Source organism: Panicum virgatum, chromosome 4N (genome assembly GCF_016808335.1).
Source record: "Panicum virgatum strain AP13 chromosome 4N, P.virgatum_v5, whole genome shotgun sequence".
NCBI lineage: Eukaryota > Viridiplantae > Streptophyta > Magnoliopsida > Poales > Poaceae > Panicum > Panicum virgatum.
This window is the reverse complement of record NC_053148.1, coordinates 5,088,118-5,110,737: the sequence shown is the minus strand read 5'-3', so window position 1 is coordinate 5,110,737 and position 22,620 is coordinate 5,088,118. Positions and strand designations below refer to the sequence as shown.

General features: G+C 45.9%; 2 protein-coding genes across 6 annotated transcripts; one reads left to right on the top strand and one right to left on the bottom strand.

Annotated features, from left to right (window-relative positions):
* Nucleotides 1-1,675: 1,675 nt before the first annotated feature.
* On the top strand, nucleotides 1,676-4,270 carry LOC120671015 (RING-H2 finger protein ATL46-like). Its single transcript, XM_039951234.1, has one exon. It carries the CDS (start codon nucleotides 3,118-3,120, stop codon nucleotides 4,159-4,161), a length of 1,044 nt encoding a protein of 347 aa, XP_039807168.1. The 5' UTR covers nucleotides 1,676-3,117; the 3' UTR covers nucleotides 4,162-4,270.
* A 3,284-nt stretch (nucleotides 4,271-7,554) lies between these two features.
* LOC120669648 (AP-1 complex subunit gamma-2-like) lies at nucleotides 7,555-18,189 on the bottom strand. 5 transcript variants are annotated; one of them, XM_039949456.1, is made up of 19 exons: nucleotides 17,968-18,144; nucleotides 17,573-17,875; nucleotides 17,321-17,462; nucleotides 16,699-16,872; nucleotides 14,245-14,424; nucleotides 13,779-13,933; nucleotides 13,380-13,470; nucleotides 12,805-12,968; nucleotides 12,026-12,080; nucleotides 11,507-11,629; nucleotides 11,321-11,416; nucleotides 10,726-10,853; nucleotides 10,069-10,173; nucleotides 9,685-9,974; nucleotides 9,257-9,364; nucleotides 9,125-9,175; nucleotides 8,728-8,900; nucleotides 8,293-8,397; nucleotides 7,555-8,023 (listed from the first exon to the last, which is right to left on the bottom strand). In XM_039949456.1, the coding sequence occupies exons 1-19, from the start codon at nucleotides 18,009-18,011 to the stop codon at nucleotides 7,928-7,930; spliced, it is 2,583 nt and encodes an 860-aa protein (XP_039805390.1). In that variant the 5' UTR covers nucleotides 18,012-18,144; the 3' UTR covers nucleotides 7,555-7,927. The 5 variants fall into 5 exon arrangements, with proteins under 5 accessions (XP_039805390.1, XP_039805391.1, XP_039805392.1 ...); XM_039949457.1 differs by having other exon boundaries at nucleotides 9,125-9,172; XM_039949454.1 differs by having other exon boundaries at nucleotides 7,597-8,023; nucleotides 9,098-9,175; nucleotides 17,968-18,189.
* Between the last annotated feature and the right edge of the window lie 4,431 nt (nucleotides 18,190-22,620).

Sequence of the window (22,620 nt, the reverse complement as noted above, 5' to 3'; positions counted from 1 at the left end):
GGCCGGCCAGCGATTCGTAACTCCTGCCGGGCCCCAGCAAAGATCGTACGGAGACACAGCGAGTACGAGGCTAGCGGGTTGTTTATTGTCTGGGGACGAGCTCGGGCAGTCGGGCGTCGGGGGCCTCGCGTCGTGTTTGGTTTGGGGTACAAAAAAAATTTCGCGAAAATCTTTTGATCCAACCACAAATTTAAAGTATTAAATGAAGTATAATTACAAAACCACCTCCACAATCCTTCGTATAAATCACGAGACGAATCTAATGAGGCCTTTGACCGCATGTTTAGAGAAAGATCACTGTAGCATCACTGTAGCAAATGATCAATTAATTATTGTCATTAGATTCATCACGAAAAGTTACGCTCATACCTAAAAAGATTTTACAAATAGACTTCATTTAGTACTTCATGCATGCGAGATTCTTTTATCGAAAAACGTGCGCGTAAAATTCACTGTAGTAACCAAACACACCCAGTGGCGCACCCGCACGGGCGCGCGTGGTGCGCACAAAAGCATCGAGGCGACAACCCGGCAGGGAACGAACTGGCAGGTACGGGGACCTTGGGCGCACGGACGGGACGGCACGCCGGCGCGGGGGTGGGGTGGGGGAGGGCCCAACCCCAACCGAGCGGATCGCTATGGGGTGACGCGGCCACAATCGTCAACGCGGCAGCAGCAGGGAGGGGGCCCGGGACGGGAGCACCAACAGAACAAACAATGTGGGGGCGCGACGGCACGGGACTACCGGTCCTCCTGGTGGCAACGACGCCGCAGCATCTCGTCGGTTGGTTGCCGTGGAACTCTTGGGGTTTTTAGATGGGTGTTGTTGAGCTGCTGCAGGCGTAGGTAGTCACGGTGGCAACGGGGCGGGTCGGGGCCGGGGGAGCGATCCCCGTCCCCGCCCCGATCCCCGAACGGCGTTCCCTGCCCCGGCCACGAAAGGCTTAACGGGGCCAAATTGATCCCCGGCCCCGTTCCCCGCGGATCCCCGATCCCCGATGGGGCTCCGTGGGGATGGAAGCCGAGGCTCGGCGGCGGGCTGGACGAATGCTCGACGACGGCGGGATGAATGAACGCGGCGACGGCGGTGGCGGGCGGGACGCGAGGCGGCAGCAGCGGTGGCTGGCGGGACGCGAGGTGACGGCGGCGGCGTGTGGGATGCAAGGAGGCGGCGGCGGGCCAGGCGCGAGGCGACGGCGGCGGGATGGACGCGAAGTGCCGGCGGAGGGGGAGGTGCGAGGCGGAGGTGGCAGTGGAGGAGGAGGCACGAGACGGAGACGGCAGCGGCGGGCCAGGTGCGAGGCGGATGCGATGTCGTGAGGCAGAGGACGGGAGGATGACGATTCACAGTTAGGGTTGGTTTTGATGGACTGGGCCTTACTGGGCTATTTCTTTTTTTCTTCGGGGCTCCACGGGTCCCCACGGGTCCAAACTATTCCCCGAACCCGTCCCGCTAAATTTCGGGGCCACGCCCCGTTAGCCCCGTGGGGGAATTTTCAGCCCCGTATCCGCCCCAAACGGGGCGGATCCCCGCAGGTCCCCAAGCCCATTAGCCCCGTTGCCATCCTGAGTAGGTAGGAAGGAACCTGTGTGCATTGATGCCTTTGTAAGAGTTGTTGACTTGTCTCTTCGACCGAGAGTTTTCAATTTGTACCTGACGGTGACTGCAGAAATCGTGCAAATACGGCTTCAAGGTGCTGGATCATTCTGTATCTGTATGATGTGCACAATGTACATGATCTTGGCATGAGTATCAATAACATTGTATCCATGACATAGCAGTGTTTTGTGTGTGTGGGTGAGAGAGAGAGATACTACAAGAGAGATGGAATAATTCAGAGGTTTTAGGTGGCAGTCCGCAGTTGATAGGGTCTGTCCAGTCGAAGCCTTTTCTGTTTGGTCCCAAATTCACAACCTGATCGCCATCCAAGATCTCAGCCACATCACACGTGCGGCGTGGCGACGCCCTGACGCACATCGCAGTTGGAGGCAGACGAGAGGTCGGGCCGCCACGCACGCAACGCAACCACTTCCCCCTCGCACAAAAATCTGAACTCTCCATGGAGAACTGAGCTGAAACCCTGGTCTCATCTCATCCGACACCGGAACGAAAATATCCTCCGAATTTCCACTGACAACAAGCACGAGCGTCGCCCCACGGAGATCGCACCATTTTTCCACTTTTCGCTCGCTCCCTCTCCACCCCCCGGGCATTTCTTGCTTTCTTGGCTTTTTCTTTGCAACCCCCACCCGAGGGAGGAAAGAACAAGACCGCAAGGCAGGCGTCCCAATCGCGGCCCGGGTTCCTTGCTCCTTTTGCTCGAGAAAATGGCCTTCTAACCGCAGCCTCATGGCCCGGTCAACCCCCGTCCAAAGCTGGAAAGCCCAAAGGCCGAAGATGTGAAGAAAAGAACACAGTACCAACCTTGCAGAAAGGTTCAGAGATCATATCTTTGTTCCTTCCTTCTTCTTTATCCCATTATGCCTGGTAACCAAGAATCTCAAGATTTTTTTATATGGCTGCCACCTGCTGCATTTCAATATTTGTCATTAAATCATTATTTAACCAGGATGTAAGTTTATTAGTAGTAGGTGTATATATGGCATGTTGGTTAAGGGGGTACAGACTACAGTGGTGGTTGAAACAAGTTGGTTTACATCACTTGGGGAAAAAAAGTAAAAGAAATGTGTAAAAGTTGTCCTCAAAGTTGTGGTTTGGTGTAAGTGTAATGCAAAAAAATGTCAATAGAAAAGAACTGGATTAGTAGTGGACTCGTAGCTCAGTCCTTTACCTTTGCAGCGCGCAGAAGAAAGACACGTACGCTCTGCCACTTTTGTTGGGTTGGTTTGGTTGCTTGCGTGACTGTGTGTTCGTGTTCCCCCCATTTACATATAAGCATGGGCTCGTCACACTTCACAAGCCTTGGCCTTGGCCTTTCCCTCATCAGCTAATTGCTTTGCTTGGACCCTTGCACCTGCTGCAAGTTGAGCCAGCATCCGAGAAGCTACCACTCCTAGCTGCTCCGGCTCGGCTCAGCTCAAAAGGCGTCGGGGTTTAGTGCACGAGATGAGCAGCGCGTTGCCCGGGGCGGTCTGGGCAACGAGCAGGACGAGGAGATGCTGCTGTTAGGATTGGCCGCGGGCCTCGCCGTCGCCGGGGAGGTCAAGAAGCAGGACGGCAGCGGGGCGTCCTCCGGCGGCCATGGCTCGAGGATTGGCCCCGCGGTGGTGTCCATCTTGGTGATAGTGGCCGTCGTGCTGCTCGTCTCCGGGCTGCTGCATATCTTGGTCAGGTGCTTGCGACGGCGCGGCCGCGCGCGCGAGGGGGCGGAGGGTGGCGCCGACGGGGTCGGCGGCGGCGGGGAGGAGTCGGCGCTGCAGAGGCAGCTGCAGCAGCTGTTCCACCTGCACGACGCCGGGCTGGACCAGGACGTCATCGACGCGCTCCCGGTGTTCCTGTACCGGGAGGTGGTGGGCGCCGGCGCCGGCGCCAAGGAGCCGTTCGACTGCGCGGTCTGCCTGTGCGAGTTCGCCGGCGACGACCGGCTCCGGCTGCTGCCGCTGTGCGGGCACGCGTTCCACATCGACTGCATCGACACCTGGCTGCTCTCCAACTCCACGTGCCCGCTCTGCCGGTGCGCGCTCGTCGCCGACGCCGCCGCGCTGCTCGGCTCGTTCGGCGACGACGGCGGGTGGAAGCGCGAGGACGCCGTGCTCCCGGTGCGCCTCGGCAAGTTCAAGAACCTGGCCAGGGCGGCGCCCGTCGCCGTCCACGACGGGGCCGGCATTGTGACCAGGGAGGGCGGCGAGACGAGCAGCAGCAGCCTGGACGCCAGGCGGTGCTACTCCATGGGCTCCTACCAGTACGTCCTCGCCGAGGCGAGCCTGCAGGTGTCCGTCCACAGGAGGCACGGCGACGGCCATGCCAGGGCCGGGGCCAGGCTCAGAGGCGCCGGCGCCAACCCCGCCGGCACGGAGGCCGCCGCGGGCACCGAGGGGAAGAGGATCGGCGCCGGCAGCAAGGGCGACAGCTTCTCGGTGTCCAAGATTTGGCAGTGGCCGCGGAGCGGCAAGGGGAAGCTGCCCGTGCTCGCGTCCGACGACTCGCCGGCGATGAACGGCCGGCTGCCGTGGCCTAGGCGGAGCCCCGGGGATTCGTGACGCAGAGAACGTGTGTGGTGGTGCGTGCTCCGGACTTTGTTGAGCCGGTGAATCTGTTCATAGCCATTCGTTCCTCTTACAAAATCACATTTGCGTGTGGTAGCGATGATCTTAGCTTTCTAGGTGCACGATGGACTTCGTGTCATCGTGTGTGTGTGTGTGTGTGTGTGTGTGTGTGTGTGTGTGTGTGTGTGCGTGTGCGCGCGCGCGCGCGCGTGCGCGGATTATACTTTGTTCATTTGCTATTCGCCAGCCTCTTTGCTCGCATTTTCAGTAAGATACTTGACAAAAAAAAACAAATTGGGAGATTGATAGGTTTTAAATGGCAGATTCTTGCCTTAGCAAGCAAGTGCTTATACAGTGTAGTACCCTTGCTCCATCTTCAAGCCATCACCAGGACTTGTAAAGCACAAGTGACCGTACACTTGCACGCATAGGAAATTAATATTCAGGACCCTTCTTTGAAAATAGCGAGTGGAGAGAGAGAGAAAAAAAGAGAGGAAATCGCAGCGCAGGACTCATTCCAGTGCAGCTCAACCACTCCAATTTTTCAGAGCCGTAAAAGTCAGGCCGGATCAAATCAAAGAAGCTTTTGTTAGGACTGAGACCTCACGGGATCATGTTTATACCATTTCTTAACTGGTGTTGCGACCCTGCGAGTAATGTGACGTTAACAGGAGAGGTTTCCTGGCTTCCGTGACAGGTGCGGCCGATGCATCTACCGAACTACTGGTCACAGATTCTGCAGGCGATCCACACTGCACTGCAAACCCAAGAAAGCTGCAACAGGTCGATTAGAAAAACGGCTGCAAGAACACAAACTTTTTTTTAAGAAAATAGCCATACTTAACCAGACAACGTCCCTGCTGGTTAGTGCTGGACTGCTTGGACTGTAGCGTTCCGAAATCTGAATCGCCGAGAGAGAGAGAGACGCGGGTGTCTCGTGTTTAACGTCTACTAGCCCGCTCTCCCTCTTCTTCTTGACTGCAGCGGCATGTGAGCAGGGTTTTATTTACCAACCGGAAACCGGTTACCACCGCCCTCCGGTACCGGTTTACCGGACCGGTTAGGCCGGTAACCGGTGGAAACCGGTTGAATTCAAATCTAAATTCAAATAAATTCAAATTTTCCCGTGCAACCGGTTCCGACCGGTTTACCGGCCGGTTTGACCGGTTTACCGGCCGGTTTTACCGGTTTACCGGTCGGTTTGACCGGTTTGAAATTCAAAAGCTCCCGTGCAACCGGTTTACCGGCCGGTTTTACCGGTTTACCGACCGGTTTGACCGGTTTACCGGCCGGTTTGACCGGTTTGATCGGTGGGCCTTCATGGGCCGGCCCATTTTTTTCTTTTTCTTTTTTGATTTAACTTTAAATTTCCACAAACTATACTAAATGAATGAATTTTTGAGAAAATTTGACACCATTAGATTCATCACACCTTAAAGTATTTTTAGGAATTTTTTGGGAATTTTTCATTTTTTGAATTCAAATTTAAAATTTGAATTTTGGCCGGTTGGGTACCGGCCGGAACCGGAACCGGTCCGGTTTGACCGGTAACCCTGCATGTGAGGCGCTGGTCCTAAGCGTGTGCGGTTACGTGTCAATATCTGCTATTAAACGGACAGCAAGTACTGCTAACCCTTCAATGCGATGGCGAAGATGCCTCGCCATCGTAGGCCGCATTCAGTGTGCTCGTTGCACGGCTGTGCGATTAGCATTTATCACTGCTCGACTAGGCTGATGCAGCTAGACTAATCGCGTGTGTGGTCGTGTCATGAGATGAGAGTTGGGGGGGCTTCGGGTTTGACATGCTTGGCTTGTGATCTGGGGCTAGGTTTGTCATGCTGATTTGAGTAGCAGACGACCATTTGATAGATGTATGTAGAAGAGTGTGGAGAGGAGGGAGATTGGTCAGTTACTTAAGAAAAATCTGAGGTGGTTAAAGAGGGTTTATTTGGTTGCCCTCAAAAAAAAAAGAGGGTTTATTTGGTGGTGGTATAACTGTAAACGGGACTTGTTAGAAGTACAGTAGAGGGGTAAATTGGAAATTTGGAATGGACCAGCAAAACTCCGGCGTGCGAACATGCCTAAGCAAGGTGACAAATGACAGTAAAAAGGTTTCTCAGCGCAGTTACGTTTCTACCAGATTACAGGTCTAGGGCATGCCACATGGGGAAACAAGTTCTGCTGGCCCTGTTTGTTTACTCCAGTAGCATGAGTAGCACAAATTTTGACTAATAATTAGAAGTATTAAATAAAAGCAGTTTGCAAAACTAACTTCACAACCCCTGCGCTACTTATCGAGACGAATCTAATGAAGCCTTTGAACGTATGATTAGAGATTAGTTACTGTAGCATCACTGTAGTCAATCATCGATTAATTACCATCATTAGATTCGTCGCGAAAAGTTACACCCATTCGTAAAAAAATTTTATAAATACACTTCATTTAGTGCTTCATGCAGGCAAGATTCCTTTTTGTGCTAGTGTCATCCAAACAGGCCATGTCACACTGCACTTGTGCAATCAGTCTGATGTTGACTACGAAGGTATCGTGTGCAGCGCAAATGTCTGACAATGCACCGAGAAAAACTCTGCGCGCAGACCATGCTCGGGACTTTTTAGTTGGTGAAAAATTTTAGATTTTTAAAACTGTAGCACTTTCGTTGTTATTTAACAATTAATATTTAATTATAGACTAATTAGGCTTAAAAATTCATCTCATTATTTACAGCTAAACTGTACAATTGATTATTTTTTAAACTACATTTAATGCTCCATGCATGTGTCCAAAAATTTAATATGACAGAAAATCTTGAAAAATTTTGAGAACTAAACATGGCCTCAGCCGACCCTAACGAATTTTGAAAAAAGCAATAGAAATCACTGTTCGCAGTTGTTAATAATGCTTGATGACCTCATCATTTGATAGACATGACCCATTGGTCTGGGCTCCGCCCCCTGATGCTCTCCGTACAGCCATATAAAGCCCTTATTTAGTTGTATCCGAAATTTCAAAACTTTACAAAATTCTCCATCACATCGAATTTTTGAACACATATATGAAATATTAAATATAACTAAATAAAATAACTAATTACACAGTTTGTCTTTAATTTACGAGATGAATCTTTTAAACCTAGTTAACCCATGATCGGATAATATTTAGTCCCAAATACAAACGAAAGTACTACAGTACCAAAATTCCAAAAGTTTTTGCAACTAAACAAGAGCAAAGTTGAGGACCATCGAATCAGACCAAACATATCTGTACTTCCAATGTAAAACTTGAGTGTTCAAATTATGAGTGACGGATTTGTGCCACGGTAAAAAGTTTACGCGAATCGCCCTTCAATTGCTCAGAAAGAGGTGCTAAGTTTTGGGCTTGTAAAATAAAAAATAATTACTCTGAATTATAAGCCTGTATGAGCTCGATTAGACAAATAAATAATTACATTGCGGGGAATCATGATACAACATATTCCTTTGCTGCTTGATATGAGGGATAGGGTGAAAATTTTTGGTTACCCTCGGTATGATATACATCAACATATGAATACATTTCGGCAAAACTGAGGATACATCATTGATCACTGCCATCTACTGTACACTATATATAAAGCAAGAATGAATGGCCAAAACCAACTAGCAGTGTACACAACTCACTAACAGGCAAGCAAAAGTAAGAGAAATGGTTAAGAACAAGGAAACACCTTGCCTGAAGCACGCTGAAAGAGCAACCGCGACATTATAGACAGGTGGGGCTCTACAACCCAGCAGGAAAGTTGCTGATTTGCCCTTGTTCTAGCCTGTCCTCGCCATTCACTTTGTAAGACATCCGGATACGCATCGCAAGTGGTTTCTATGAAGCAAATAATCCAGAATCAGATTACCAGAGTGGAAAGACAAACATTCTTGTTCTACTTTGAGAGCAGAAATTCAACTACCTTACTATTATCAAATAAAAAGTGCGTCATGTAAACTTGATTTTCTAATTTATAATTTTCACAGGGGCATGTGAAAACAGAGTTACCAGTTACATAGGCTCTTTTATGTATCAATTTAGTTCAGAAGTAAAAGAAACAGGAAAAATGGTTAAGTCATTGGGGGGTGGGGGATCTCTTGACATACCTGTCCATGCTGGTTGTTAGTGACACAGAGGCCTTGCGTAACTGATCCGTTTCCACTGGCAGGAAGAGTGCTGCTGCTAGCTGGGTCCAAACGCAACTGGATGAACTGGAATACAGATTTGGATGAGAAAAGTGAGCTGCATACCTAGAGTTAGGATACTACAACCTTTTTAATGTCAGACGTGAACAAGATTATCTGTCAACAATATCTACAGAAAATTTTACTAACTGAATCCAAACTAATCATGACAGCAGTGCTTGGCTACAAAAAGGTCTATACTCTATAGCTTACCAGGATCATTGATGGCTTTCAATAACAATGAATTGAGTTATTACAAGATTTACAGCATAAACTAATCAAGTTGATTTGTATGTCAACTATTTATTCAAATATCTCTTGTCTGGAGTGTGCGCAAGTGTCAGAGATGAATACTACCTTTGGCACAGCTGCCTGGAAGATGAAATCTGTGAATGTGGTAGTTGCTAAATTTGTGAAGGTAGCATTAATTGTGGTCTCCTGAGGTTTCCCAGGCTGCTTTTTGAAGCTGAATGTTATCCTCAAGGTTGCACTCTGGAATGCTGTGATTGTTGGGTAAGCTGCATTCTCATCTGGCAGGCAGGCAGGCAAATCGCGTAACAGTAAATTTTTTGTCATTATAAAAAATGTTACATAATCAGTAGGAAAATGCAAAAGCCGCCCTTTGAATCACCTTGAGTTTGATATGGAAGGGAAATCAAACTCAGTGACTTTTAGGGGGCACTTGCGACTTTCCATTGTATGGGATAATCAAGTAACTGGAGCTAACCAGGAAGAGACGTGCTCGAGGACAAACCATCAAGAAGATCCACAACTTGAGGTGTAACAGCAACAGATTTGGTTTCTGCTGCACAGAGAGAGAAAAATAAGCATGAATGACAAAAACTCAAAACCAAATTTTCAATCTTATATCATGACTTTGTTTTACCAATGCCAGGAGGGATGAAGTTTGATGTTGGTGGGCCATTTTGTACAGGAGTTGAACCAATAGATAGAAGATCCATTAGAATGTCCGTGCTTGTGGATGGAGCTCCACCTAGACATACACCAGAAAGCAACACTTCAACATACAATGCCACAAACAGCATAATGGACCAATATATAAGAGCCCGTTCAGCAGAGATTAAGCTACATGGAGTTGCCATGATCTTGAACAGTCAAAAACAAGATGCACTCGACAAGGTTTAAACCCATTTATAGGGCAGCAATGCATGAACTACTGACATAATTAAAACCAAGCGTGGACTTTGTGCCCAAAGATAATAAATATGCGATAAATCATAACTTGATTTGCTTGCGCAAAACGAGAAGAAACAGAAGCAGATCCTTATGAAAGGTAAATAGCCAAGATAAGACCTGCAGGGGATGAGTCAGTCAAGCTAATGCCCAAAAGGTCCTGTAGAAAATCATTAGGCGCTGTAGTAGGTGCCGAAGTAGTCACTGGGGTATCATCGGAACTCAAATCAAGCAAATCAGCTAAAGGAGCTGCTGGTGGCTTTGCTACACCATTTGGAAGCTTAGGTTGGCCTCCAGGAGTGACTGCTGGAGCGGATTTTACTGATGAAACTGTGGCCTGTGTAGAAGCAGCTCTCTTCACCAAATAATTAGCTTCATCCAATACAGGCATGCGTTCAAGTAAAGATGATCTGCACATATACCAGCATTGTCCATATTACCATTTTTAATATAAAAAATATGGTAACACAAAAGTATCCTCAATAATAGGAATCTGGCACTCACTTTATAGATTGATGTCTTTGTATGATGGAACTGAATTCAATAGATCTTTGCTGCAATTCAAGCACAGTATTCCCTTTATTCTGAGCAACTATTTCTTTTATCCTCCTGGCGACACAACCACAAAAAAAATGATGAAATCATACAATCACTTTACAATGTATTACTGAGCAAAAGTGAACTTGATTCAAGGCATGCAAAACAAGGTAACAAACATAGACTTGAAATGAAGCTGATATTGCATGTAAACAAAGCAAAACAATGATTGTTACATTATCAGCTCTTCTGTCTTCAATATAGTTCTTACTGACAAAACAATGAAACCAGTTCACAAGAAATTATGTGATGTACAGACCCCAATTACCAAACAGTCATGGACTATTTATTGATCTGACCTAGTGAAAATTCAGAACTTAGTGCTTTCTTGTTTAATGATTGGTAAGCTCATGTGTTCATTCACAAATACAGGGAGAAAATTAGAATATGAAAATCTTTAACCATAGCAGATTTAAAACAAACTCCATGTGAATCAAGACAGCCAAACTCTGCTACTTCATACAGAAAGGAACTGTGTAGTTGAGTCAACTGGTAGGTTGCCCACTATGGTATAGAGTATTTTACGATGACTATGACACAATGTCCAGCTCAACAATAACTTACTCTGAGGTTGGTGGAAACCGGGAGGAAAGCTTCAAAAGAGAGACGAGACACATAGCCCTAGTAGTAACATCTGCAGAGTAGCGTTTAAGAGAAACCTCTACAGCATCCACAGCATCAGATTCTGTTACCTGAACAAGATCGGAAATTGGCTACACAGTTTGACACTAGATTTGAAGTGCAATGCTCCTAAATGAAATACATAAAGAGAAAGGGCAACAAGTGAAAGAGGCTAAAGCGATATACTCTATAAAGGCAAAATTCTGCAATCAACCATATATGCAGCTACGTGAGTAAACAAATGATCGTGTAACTTCTCCTGATAACAGCCATTACAGATACAATAAGTAATTGCAAGATCACAAGGGAGGATACTGTGAGAAGATTTTAGCTCATCCTGGAGTTACCATTTATCAACTTCATATATATATACACTGAAGTTGGAACAGTTTGAACATAACTAACAAATTATTTTGCATATAGAAAGTAACAAGAATATGTAATGATATAAAATGGAATTATCTGTGCAGTGTTCGTCATCTTCTCAATAGAAAGTGTATCACCAAATAGAGATGACTAACAAGAACTTTCAACTCACCGTGATCGGTTCCTCCATGTCCAACATACTAATATTGTTCACCAGCATTTCTCCATATTCACCGATGCACCAAACAGACACCCTAACTAAACTTTCCTAAACATACCAACATAGAAGAGGTCTATGCCCATTAGATACATAATCCAATAGTATATATTACAAAGAACACTAATTATTTCTCCATACCTGCTCACCACATGCTAGCAATGCTTTATATAATGACCTGACTGAATATCCTTGAAGTTCAGATGCATTACTCATTAGAACTATAAGAGCATGCCATACATCATCCTTCACGTAATTTCCAGCCTGTGGATAAAAGAGTTAAACAACAATATGGATTTCTAATTTACCAGTGCAAAAGAAATTCATGCTCATAAATTTACAGACTTAGATATTTGATTGGGTGAAGGTAAATCATATAGTAACAACAGCGCGTAAATATGATAAATAATTTGGCTACCAGCATTCTGGTTTGGTTAGTCTTGAGTCTTTTCACAGGTGGAGTTATCGGATCGGAAAGGTGTTGAAAACGCGGGGATTTGGTAACTACTCCCTAACACTGTGGATTGAGAACTTTCGCTAGAAAACATAAAGAGTATTTTACTGAGAACACCAGTAATCAGGAAAAGAAAATTGTATAGATGTAGAATTAATATCTAGCAAAAAAATGAGAGCTCCAGAAAGCTGCACTGCTCCACGTACCAGTGATAAAACTCTGAACATCTGGTCTAAGTACCATAGTTTGTCCTGGGAAAACCTAGCAAAAAAAACACAACACTATTAATTTCCCATAAATCATTCCATAAAAAATTATCCAATACGAGCACAAGAATTAAATACCAAAATGAGCTGCAGTTAATCAGAACAAAAAAAGGGGGGTGGGGGGGGGGGGGGGGGGGTTAGCAAAGGACTGCAGCTCCATACATAAAAGGAATAAAAGCATGCAGCAAAAGACAACGAAGTGCTGCAAGTTATGTGGCAAGGATCTAAAACATTGACACTATAGCATTCCATCTAGCATACTGTGAAATAATGTATGATCCGTATATTTTGATAGGTGATAACATCCAGAAAACTAGAACGATATTGTGTTGAAAGAACCATGTTTAAAGACTTTAGGCAGGCTCAAAAGAGAGAATATGGTAATGAATTCAAATGAGAACAAATCAATTCTTCACGTATTAATGAATGATGCTCCCTTATTCCATTCACTTTCCTCTGTCTAAGAGAAAACAAAGACACTGTACCAGAGGAGAATGCAACAAGCATTGCACAACCAAATATCCATATTGCCTGTCAATTATCAATTATATTTCAATATACATCTAACATCAGTGGATATATTTGTAACCATTGGAGCAGTAAGGAACATGCATATCAGTTTTTTTTTTCTTCCAATTGCATACCTAGGAAACACAACTGCACAAACCATAAACATTTTACAACAAGGAGAAATGATAGATCCAGAAATAACAACTTACTTTTCAACTATTGAGCATATCTTGGCAGTGAGGTCTTCCTTGAAATCTTGATCACTAACTTCAAGGTAATCAACAAGCTCCTTAGCCAAAGGCTTTACATTTGTATCATTGACAAGTAGGTAGACAAGTTCCAGTGCCCTTTTGCGAATGGAGACATCTGCATCCTGACAGATCATATGCGATTAAAAATATTTAAGTACAAAAGCAGACTAGGAGTTCGGTAGGAAGTGACAGGTCAATAGCACAAATCCAAACAAAGGCAGATAAATCGAAAGTGTGTTGAGGATGCTTTTATGGATGAAAATATAATAATCACTTATACATGGATCAAATAGCTAGTGTTCTTCCTCTTGTTAGGCATATAACTTAAGGACAGACAGGAAAAATACAAAGCAGGACAGAACTTCCTTCTAAAGATATGAAGAAATGAACAAAACTTTATCTCAGAAAACTCTCATTAGTGAATATTGTTCCAAGATTGTACATGATGAGCATATTTTACTTCGTATATGTAGAAGAAAGAGCCAAAAGGAACAGACACATCACATTAGTCTGCCAAATTGTGCTTGGTTTACCTTGACACACTCTAAAATGGTTGCCCTGTGCCTCTGCACTGCTTGTGTGTCTACGGCAATGGCCTTCATAAGCATGTTCAGGGCAACATATCTGAAAAGGCAGTATATACAGTAAGAATTTTTGTGATGAGAGATGAGAAAACACTTTATACTATTAAAACACAGTTATGTGCCTTATCCATTCTTGTTGTCTAAAGAATAGCACTGTAACCGCCAAGCCTTACAATAATGCTCATATTCTCTATGAGTATAAAAAAAATGCTCATACTCTACAGGAACAAGTCAAGACCAAATAACTTGCCCATCAAACCACAGTAAGTAAATAAATAACCCCTTTCACCCTTTTGGCCTGTATTTTTTAAAACCATATTAGATGGCTGAAAGCAAGATTAAATTTACCTTATGTTATTATCACGGTTGGACAAAAATCTACCCAAAATATTGATTGCCAACACACGTAAACCACTAGTAGCTTCGATGCCCATTATGGTCTCAACACATTCATATAAAATAGCATTTCCAGCATTCTTATTTGACTCGGTTTTCGTTGAAACCTGTAAAAGAAAACCAAGTATTTAGAATGCAAAGTGCAAAGATAACCATGAAAATGTACAAATTATAGTAGGAAGTCAACATTCGTATGACACGGTTTTTAGAATCTAACACGCAATGGTAGTAACTCACTGAGCAAGCTCTAGATGAGCATCACTTCGAGATTAACAAGTTACAAATTACTCAGGATAGTGCTACTAGGAGTTCATATTGTTATAGTTGTATAATATTGTAATACATGAATTGTGGTGATTATTCAAAGAAAATGGCTCCAGTAGTTGTGCAAGTATAAAACAGAACATGAACAAATCACCTGAGCAAGTATATCATTAATGTACTCACTGCAATCTGCATCTCCTTGGCCCAGTATCCGCATGAGTTTAAGCACTCGGATATGTAAGAACGGATCTGTAATGCCAGCAATATCGTATTCAGGAGCATATGAACTATTGGAGACGTCTCTCAGTATTCGAACCAAACCTTCAAGACAGTGCTGCAACAAGAAGGCTCTGTCAGTACATTTATAGCCACAAATAAACATGCAAGTTCGCAATGATCTTCATGGTATCATCCAACAACAATGTCAAAAATCATCTACGACGCAGAACAGAAGAAAAATAAATTAATTTTGTTGCAGATCCAGCAAACTCCGCCTGTGTTGACTGGAAGACTTTGTTGAGTCGTCTCAACATAGCCGGTCCCAAGCCCGGGTAAAGGAGGAGGGTTGCGGTAGGTTTGGCGAACCAGTGTAAAAAATAATCACTCTAATGGATATGAAACCCATAAGATTACTTTGCTGATGATGTGGTGCTAGTGGACGAGAGTAGAGCAGGGGTAAATAGGAAGTTAGAGCTGTGGAGACGCACATTAGAGTCAAAAGGGTTCAGACTTAGTAGGACCAAGACCGAGTACATGATGTGCGATTTCAGCGCATCTAGGCATGAGGGTGGTGACGTTAGTCTCGATGGGCAAGTGGTGGCCCATAAAGACATTTTTCGGTATTTAGGTTCGATGCTACAAAAGGATGGCGACATTGATGAAGATGTTAGGCATAGAATCTCAGCGGGCTGGTTGAAATGGCGTCAAGCTTCTAGTGTCCTCTGTGACAGGAGGGTGCCACAAAGGCTAAAAGGTAAGTTCCATAGGACAACGATTCGCCCGGCGATGTTATACGGTGCTGAATGTTGGCTTACAAAAAGGCGACATGTCCAGCAACTGAGTGTAGCAGAGATGCGGATGTTACGGTGGTTTTGCGGGCACACAAGGAGGGATAGAGTCCGAAACGAAGCTATTCGGGAAAGGGTAGGAGTGGCACCAATTGAGGAGAAACTTACCCAACATCGGTTGAGATGGTTTGGACATGTCCAACGGAGGTCTCCGGAGGCGCCGGTGCGTAGTGGGGTGCTAAAGCGTGTTGATAAGGTAAAGAGGGGTAGAGGTAGACCTAATCTGACTTGGGACGAGTCGGTTAAGAGAGACCTTAAAGATTGGGATATCTCTGAGGAGTTAGCTTTGGATAGGAGCGCTTGGAGACTAGCTATCAACGTGCCTGAACCATGACCTTTGTGTCTTTTGGGTTTCATCTCTAGCCTACCCCAACTCGCTTGGGACAAAAGGCTATGTTGTTGTTGTTGTTGTTGTTGTTGTTGTTGTTGTTGTTGTTGTTGTTGTTGCAGATCCAGCAAAAGGAATGGTTGCACACAAAAAAAAATGGTCACATTATTATAGGAATGTTTATGGTGGAATCTGTGTTAAGGTAACAGGACATGAATGATCCAAATAAGCAAGGAATAGGTTTGAGATCTATGCATCCCGATGTGGAACATACAAATGTGAGAGCAACAAAGGTTGTTAGCGTTGACTCTCAAGTCATCTGATTAAAAGAGTTGCCAACCTAGGAGGAACTAGGTCCCATAATAAGAAGAAATAAGCACCTAAATTCCGAGTCGGAGAGGATTCACACCTGGGTGGTGCATGTCTATACCCACACCACCCAACATCTATCAAGAATCAAGTCATCTGATGAATTTGGAAAGTCTATACTACACTACAACTCTCTACAGTGACAATGTTTCTTTGCGAGCAGCTGCTATCTAGAAGGCCGGTCTATTACATCTGTACACACGCTTTCAACACGACACACACAAGCCACCTTACTGGCAAAGCCCACATCAAACATCGATCAGGTGTGCCATTGAATAACAAAGAACTACCATGGTTGCACCGCATTTTCTAACTAATATTACTAATGATGTTATTGCTCACAGGCCATTTGAGATAGATAATGGAAATTAACAGACAACATTGATCAAAAGGCTACAGTGTTTGCCTAGAAATCAGTGTAGGGGTAGTTCAGAAAATGTAATCTATTGAGGCAAGTAAAGAGGAGGAATGGCTAATCAACATCTTACATTTCATAGATGGTAAAAAGGAGAAATACATAAAAATGTCGAGCTTATTTAAAGGCAATGGACACGTGACACGTCTCATCATAGAGTAAAGATCATGCCAGGTTTCCAAAAGTAAAATGATGGTTCAATTTAGATTTTAGACTAAGGAAACAACTTGAAATTCTTTGAACACTGTCTCTTTCACTGATGTGAATGAAAACAAGAATGGCTGCGTTTCTCAGGCCTATTAATATGGAAAACATGCAAGGATAAACAGTAATGCAAATGAGTAATGGGAAATAAATAGCTGTTGCTATCTAACTTCAAGATTGCATGCATTATGTGTGTAGATAACTCTCCAATGGAATGCACTCTACCTTCCTCAAGTACTCCAATGCTTCAGTGCTGGCTTTACAGAGTTCAGTGCAAAGCTGAACAGCGGATATCAGAACTCCGTGATGTTTTTCCTTCAGTAATGATGCAGCAGCACTCATGAAATTTTCTGCCAAGTCTGGAACTTTCCGTACAATCCTTATAGAGCATAAGGCAGCCTACAAAATAGCAAGAGCTAGACAATCAACAAGATTTCTCTACAGTATACATTTCACAAGCTAACCAAAAAGGATAAATAGTGGTCAAGGATGAAATGCCAAGTTGGGGAAATGCCAAGGAGTAAGCTATGAGACGACGACAGCAAGAATACCCTAAAAGAAAATAAGGGCTGTTCAATGACAAATTTATTGGCGCTAATATCTGTTATCTAAATGAGTATGATTCGCAGCACTATTGCTTATCGCTTACCTCTAAAGCACAGAGCCAGTAGTGTTACAGCTAAATAGTGAAATGGCAAACAATTGTTCTGGTCCTTGAAGCATCTTACTAATAGCTAACTCTTTCATATGCAGAATTATAAGGAGAGTTACAGTTGGATTGGGAATATCATTAAAGTGCTCAAACAGACTTCACTAGGAGTTAAACTATCATGTAAAAAATGAGTACCTTCTTCTTCGTATTAGGGTCCCTATTTTGCAACAGCCTCTCCACTTCAGGTGCCAGATCACGCGCCATTTCAGCAGAACATATGTTGCCAAGGGCGCAGAGTGCAAGCCCCACAATGAACTGGTTCGAGTGGTTAAGATCTCTGCCCACGTTAAGTAGTACCAAATACTCTAGTATCAGCACATAAATCAGAAATGGCGCAAAAGAGCATCAGCAAACACAAAAAATGGTAGGCGCAGGCTTGGCGGATACTGCTTGAGGGAGTTGGTGACGAGCATAAGGACCTCCTGCCGCTCGTCGAGCAGCAGCATGAGCCCGAGGTAGCCGATGCGCTTCTCGGGGAAGCCCGCGGCGGCGAGGAGCTTGAGGCACTCCATCTGGCCGAAGTGGGTGGGGTAGCCGAGCATGTGGATGAACATGAGCTTGGCCATGTTCCGGTGCCGGTAGTCCTGGTCGCCCTCGCTGATGGCGGCCCGTATCGCGGCGCCCTCCCGCCGCACCACCGCGCGCTCCTCCGCGGCCGTCTTGCACGCGCGTATCGCGCGTATCATGTCCCTGCGTAAGCAACGCCCACGCCGGCCCGGTCACGCCACGAGCAGATCCGAGGGGGGAGGGAGGGCGCGGTGCGGGAGAGGACGGCGACTCACCGGAGGCGGGTGCCGGAGGAGAAGGGGTTGATGGCGAGGTCCATGGCGAAGTCCTCGACGATCTTCTCGACGGAATCCAGGGCGGGACGGCGGGGGATCTCACCGCCGCGGGGGCGGCGGAGGGGGGCGGCGTCGGCCGGGCGGATCTGGGGGCGGGCGGTGGTGACGGTGGTGGTGGTGGTGGTGGGAATTGCGAAGAGGCCCCTGCTTTGCGTTTCGGTTTTGTTTAGTTGAGTCCATGGGGATCAGTGGGGTCATTTGGGATCTGATCTGGCTCTGCTGACCCTTGACGCGAGGCGTGTCCGGCGAAAACACAGGATGGGGCAAGGGAGGTTTTTTTTTTGTTTTATGGTTTGGGCTCTGGAATGCGGATTTGGGAGCATAGAAATTACAGAACTAAATTACTTCACATGATATCATTTATTACACGATAATAAAGGTTAAATGCGTTCACCTTATTAGTACGGTTATTAAAATTGACCATGATGGCTCCACGAAGTTTTAAAAATTAATCTAGAACTTTTACATTAAGCTTTTTATGGGTTTTTTAAAACAGCTTTTCACGGTCTAACCTTTGACTGAAACAGCCAACCTTCATCTGGTGCCCAGCATATTGGTATTCCTGAAGGTCTGGAGTCTGAACCAACTTGAGAGCAGAAAACTCACTGGTAATCAAAGGAACAAGTCGCTAACAAATCACGCGTAATGTAACCAGATTTAACCTTGTTTGCTCTTTAAATCAGTAACTACCATGGTCTGAATTTCAGGAACGAAATAAGAGTGGAGCGTCCAGAATCATTGACAGTTATAAGGTATTTGCTTATTGCAACGGGATGATTAATGGTTGAAGAACAGGCTACAAAACAGCTAGAGAAAACAATGTGCTCCTGAAACAAATGTGCTCCTAAAACAAATAAATAAGCATCAACGAAGCTTGCTTGGACACCGGAGCTCCATCCAGGTCCTGCAGCCTCATTGTCCCGTCCTTCACGTTGAACAAAACCAGGCGCTTCGTCCCCGCGTACGCCGCGTAGACGCAGTCCGGCTCCAGCCCGCACTCCGCCGCCGGGCGCGAGGCGCCGAAGTACCACGGCGACAGCAGGAACGCCCTGCCGCCGATGTCCCCGGCCTCGCGCCACTCCTGCCTCGAGAAGTCCATCCGGACCACGTTGGGGTCGCTGAACGATATCAGGGAGACCATGAAGAGCCCCTGCCCGGACTCGACCAGGAACACCTTCTCGAACCCGAAGGGCTGCTCGATGGCGTCGCGGATGGCGACGGAGCTGAACGCCGGCGCGGGAGTGAACTCGAGCACGCCGAGCTCGTCGAATCCGCCGTTGAAGTAGAACCTGCCGTTGAAAGCTGCAATCGAGCAGATGACTAGTTTCTCCTTGCAGCCTTCGCCCAGGTCAGGTAAATCCAGCGTTCCGATGTCATACTCGTATTTCACCCACTCGTCGCCGCCGATCTGGCAGTAATGGATGACAGGGTTGTCGGGCTCGATTAGGAGCACGAGCCCTCGATGGATCGGCGGGATCAGGGTGGTCGGAGAGCAGGCAGGTGCAGACGGGAGGGAGGTCATCCTCCGCTAGATGCGGCAGCTGGATCCTGGTGCTCCGGTCGTGAGGGTCGAGGAGGTAGGTGGACGAGGCGGCGGCGTCGCGGACCAAGACCCAGACCCAGCAATTGTTGTTCTTCAGCTCGCCTCCACCAGCGATGTCAAAGGCCTTCTTCTCCTATATGCTGAAAAGGATGGGTTCATCTGAACCCGCCGCGTGCTTCAAGGCGAGGTAGGGAACACGAGAAGCACAGCTCGACGACGGTGCTGCGTCCATGACGGTTGTCTTGGAACTGCGGATGGAGGACACGAGGGTTTAATTAACTCGATTCGATGGCGATTGAGGTGATGCCGCGATGCGAAAAACTTGCAATGGCTGCGGCGGTTAAATAGTCAGGGCCTGAACCGCGCGTACCTTACCTACGCGAATCGGATTCGAATTCTTGCGCAGCCTACCGGAGGTGATGCGAAAGGAAGACTCAAAGTCAAAGAGAAGAAAGAGCAAGCGATTCCCACCGCCTGAGAAAATTTTGATATTCTTCCAGAAAAAAGAAATTTTGGTATTGGAGCTCTCACGTTTTTTAACCATTAATTCTCGCGAGTCTTTCATCAAAATATAATCTCCAGGCTACGAATTCTCAAGGTTCATTCATGTTCGATGCTAAAACGAGGATTGAAACTCGTGATAAGATATGCTAGTGCATCACATGAAGAGAGAGTACCGAGTCTATTAGGAGCCTCCTGCTAAAGCGCATGGAGAATGCAGAGTCTATATAACTAATCCTGGTGCATTTCCTTGCACCAGGAGGTGCCCACATCGGCAAGAATGTAGAGACCGTCAGATCGGTCGATCCAACGACCAGAAACAATTATAGAGCATTTGACCCAATATGTGGGACCTGTGGACATGGGTCCCACATGTGGGCCTCACCATGGGCCCCGTAGGACCCGACAACATGGGTCCCACAAGTGGGCTCCACTATGGACCCACAGGACCCACAAGTGGGTCCCACCATATGTGGGGCCCACAGAACCAATTATATGTGCTATTTACTATAGTTTTTCAAACAAAAAAAACTCTGAACTCTAATAAAATCAACCCGCACTCTACCTACGTCGCTCCACATAAAACCCTATGAGCTTTGGTGAAATCAATTTGCACTCCACGAACAACAAATCTACAGAAAACACCCCAAGACTTCTGCAAAACCAACCCGCTTAATGTATATTGGTGACGGGTTAAATCGCCTCACACATTTACACACTTCATATACCACAACATTAACACGTATGATGGCCACCACACACAAGCTTTCTCGCTACGGACGCATGGACGATCTAGGGACGTAAATTTGGCGAAAAACTCCTGGACCTTTGGTGAAATCAACCCGCAGCCCATGGATGGCAATTTTACAAAAAAAAAACCCGGTCTTTGTGAATTCTACAAAAGACCACCAGAACTTCAATGAAATCGACACGCACTCTATTGATGGCAACTTTATGAAAAAAAACCCATGGTCCTCGGCGAAACCAATCTGCACTCGACGAACTTCAAATTCACAGAAAACCCCCTAGAGTTTTACGAAACCAATCTCCTTAATGTGTATCTGTGACGGATTTAATCGCCTCGCACATTTACACACTGCATATACCGCAGCATTGACACCTATAATGACTGCCACATACAAACTTCCTCGCTACGAACGTATGGATGATCCGTAGACATATTTCAACAGTCTACACCTCACACACATACATTTAACAACCCAAATCAAATTTGACCGAGCCAATAATAAAACTTTATAACCACATATATATATATCCGTGACGGACCTCTGGGGGCGCCAACGGCGCAGCATTTTTCTAGTGTATAACAAAGCAGGGCACGAGCACGACAGCGTGAGCGTGAGACTGCATAGTAACTCAGCGTTATTCCGTCAGATGATCAGACACACGATGATAATGCTGTATTTCAAAAAAAAAACTGATGACTCGATTGTGAAAGCAGATTCTGTGATGCACTAGTTGCGTTATTCCACCGCATTCTATCTGCTCAACCATATTATGAAAGGTTTATGAATTGGAACCAAAATTCTGAAATTTGTCGCTCGCTGATCCACTTATCACATCCGGATACTTTAGGAGTTGTTTCCGGGTGCAGCGAATCGTCACAGGCGTAAGCCGTTCTTCCTGGCATGGTTGTCATGCGACGAAGCTAGGTTGTTTAATTAGTGGGAGCAAGGCTAATAAACCCGCCGACAGCCGGCTGCAAGAGGGCGGGTGGTGGTGGACCCCACTAATTTTTAATGCCAGCAGCAAACACCAGCCAATGGGAGGTGCGCAAATGGTTATTCACCTGTTGGGAGTCGGCGTTCCACGAGTTGCCTGCACCTGCTTTCTCTCTCTTCACGCAAGCCTCCACGCCGGCTCCCCGTCACCCTATACGGCTATACTTGCTCTGAATAGTTACGTTTATGTTATGTTCCTAGGTCCGTTTTTTTTTATCTTGTGATCTAACAAAAAGTAGGCTTGCATATGAAGTCGTTATGCGGTGTGTAACTCGAACTTGATTTATTCTATCTTAATACAAAGAAACACAGCTCTTCTACATTTTCCAGGGAAAAAAATGAGTTGCAAGAAATAAGAGTGAACGCTCAGTGTCATCACAGTTCACATGACGCATGCTACAGATTATAAAATAAAAAGTAGAAATTCATTTCAAAAAGTGTATTTTTTCCTAACAAAACTTACCGCTGGAAAATTGAGTAAGTATGAGAAAAATTTACCGCTGCATATCCAGTTTGCCCAATCTTATTGCCCATCGTCACTTGATAAACTACTGGAAAATTGGAGAAGTTTTTTCTGAGGGGGTAAAATTGTTGAAGTTGCAAGAAGCAGCTGAGCCCATCGCCGTTATCCCGACAAAGCCGACTCGGAAATGAAGGCCCATCAAGCCGCTCACAGCACGGCCCAAACTTCCGAAGTCGGCTCGACTGCACCGCCATAGCCGCAAGGCCCCCAGATACAAATATCCCAAGCCGCCCCGGTCCCATCGGTTTCTCTCTCCCTTCTCCATTCTTCCCCTCCGTCTCTTT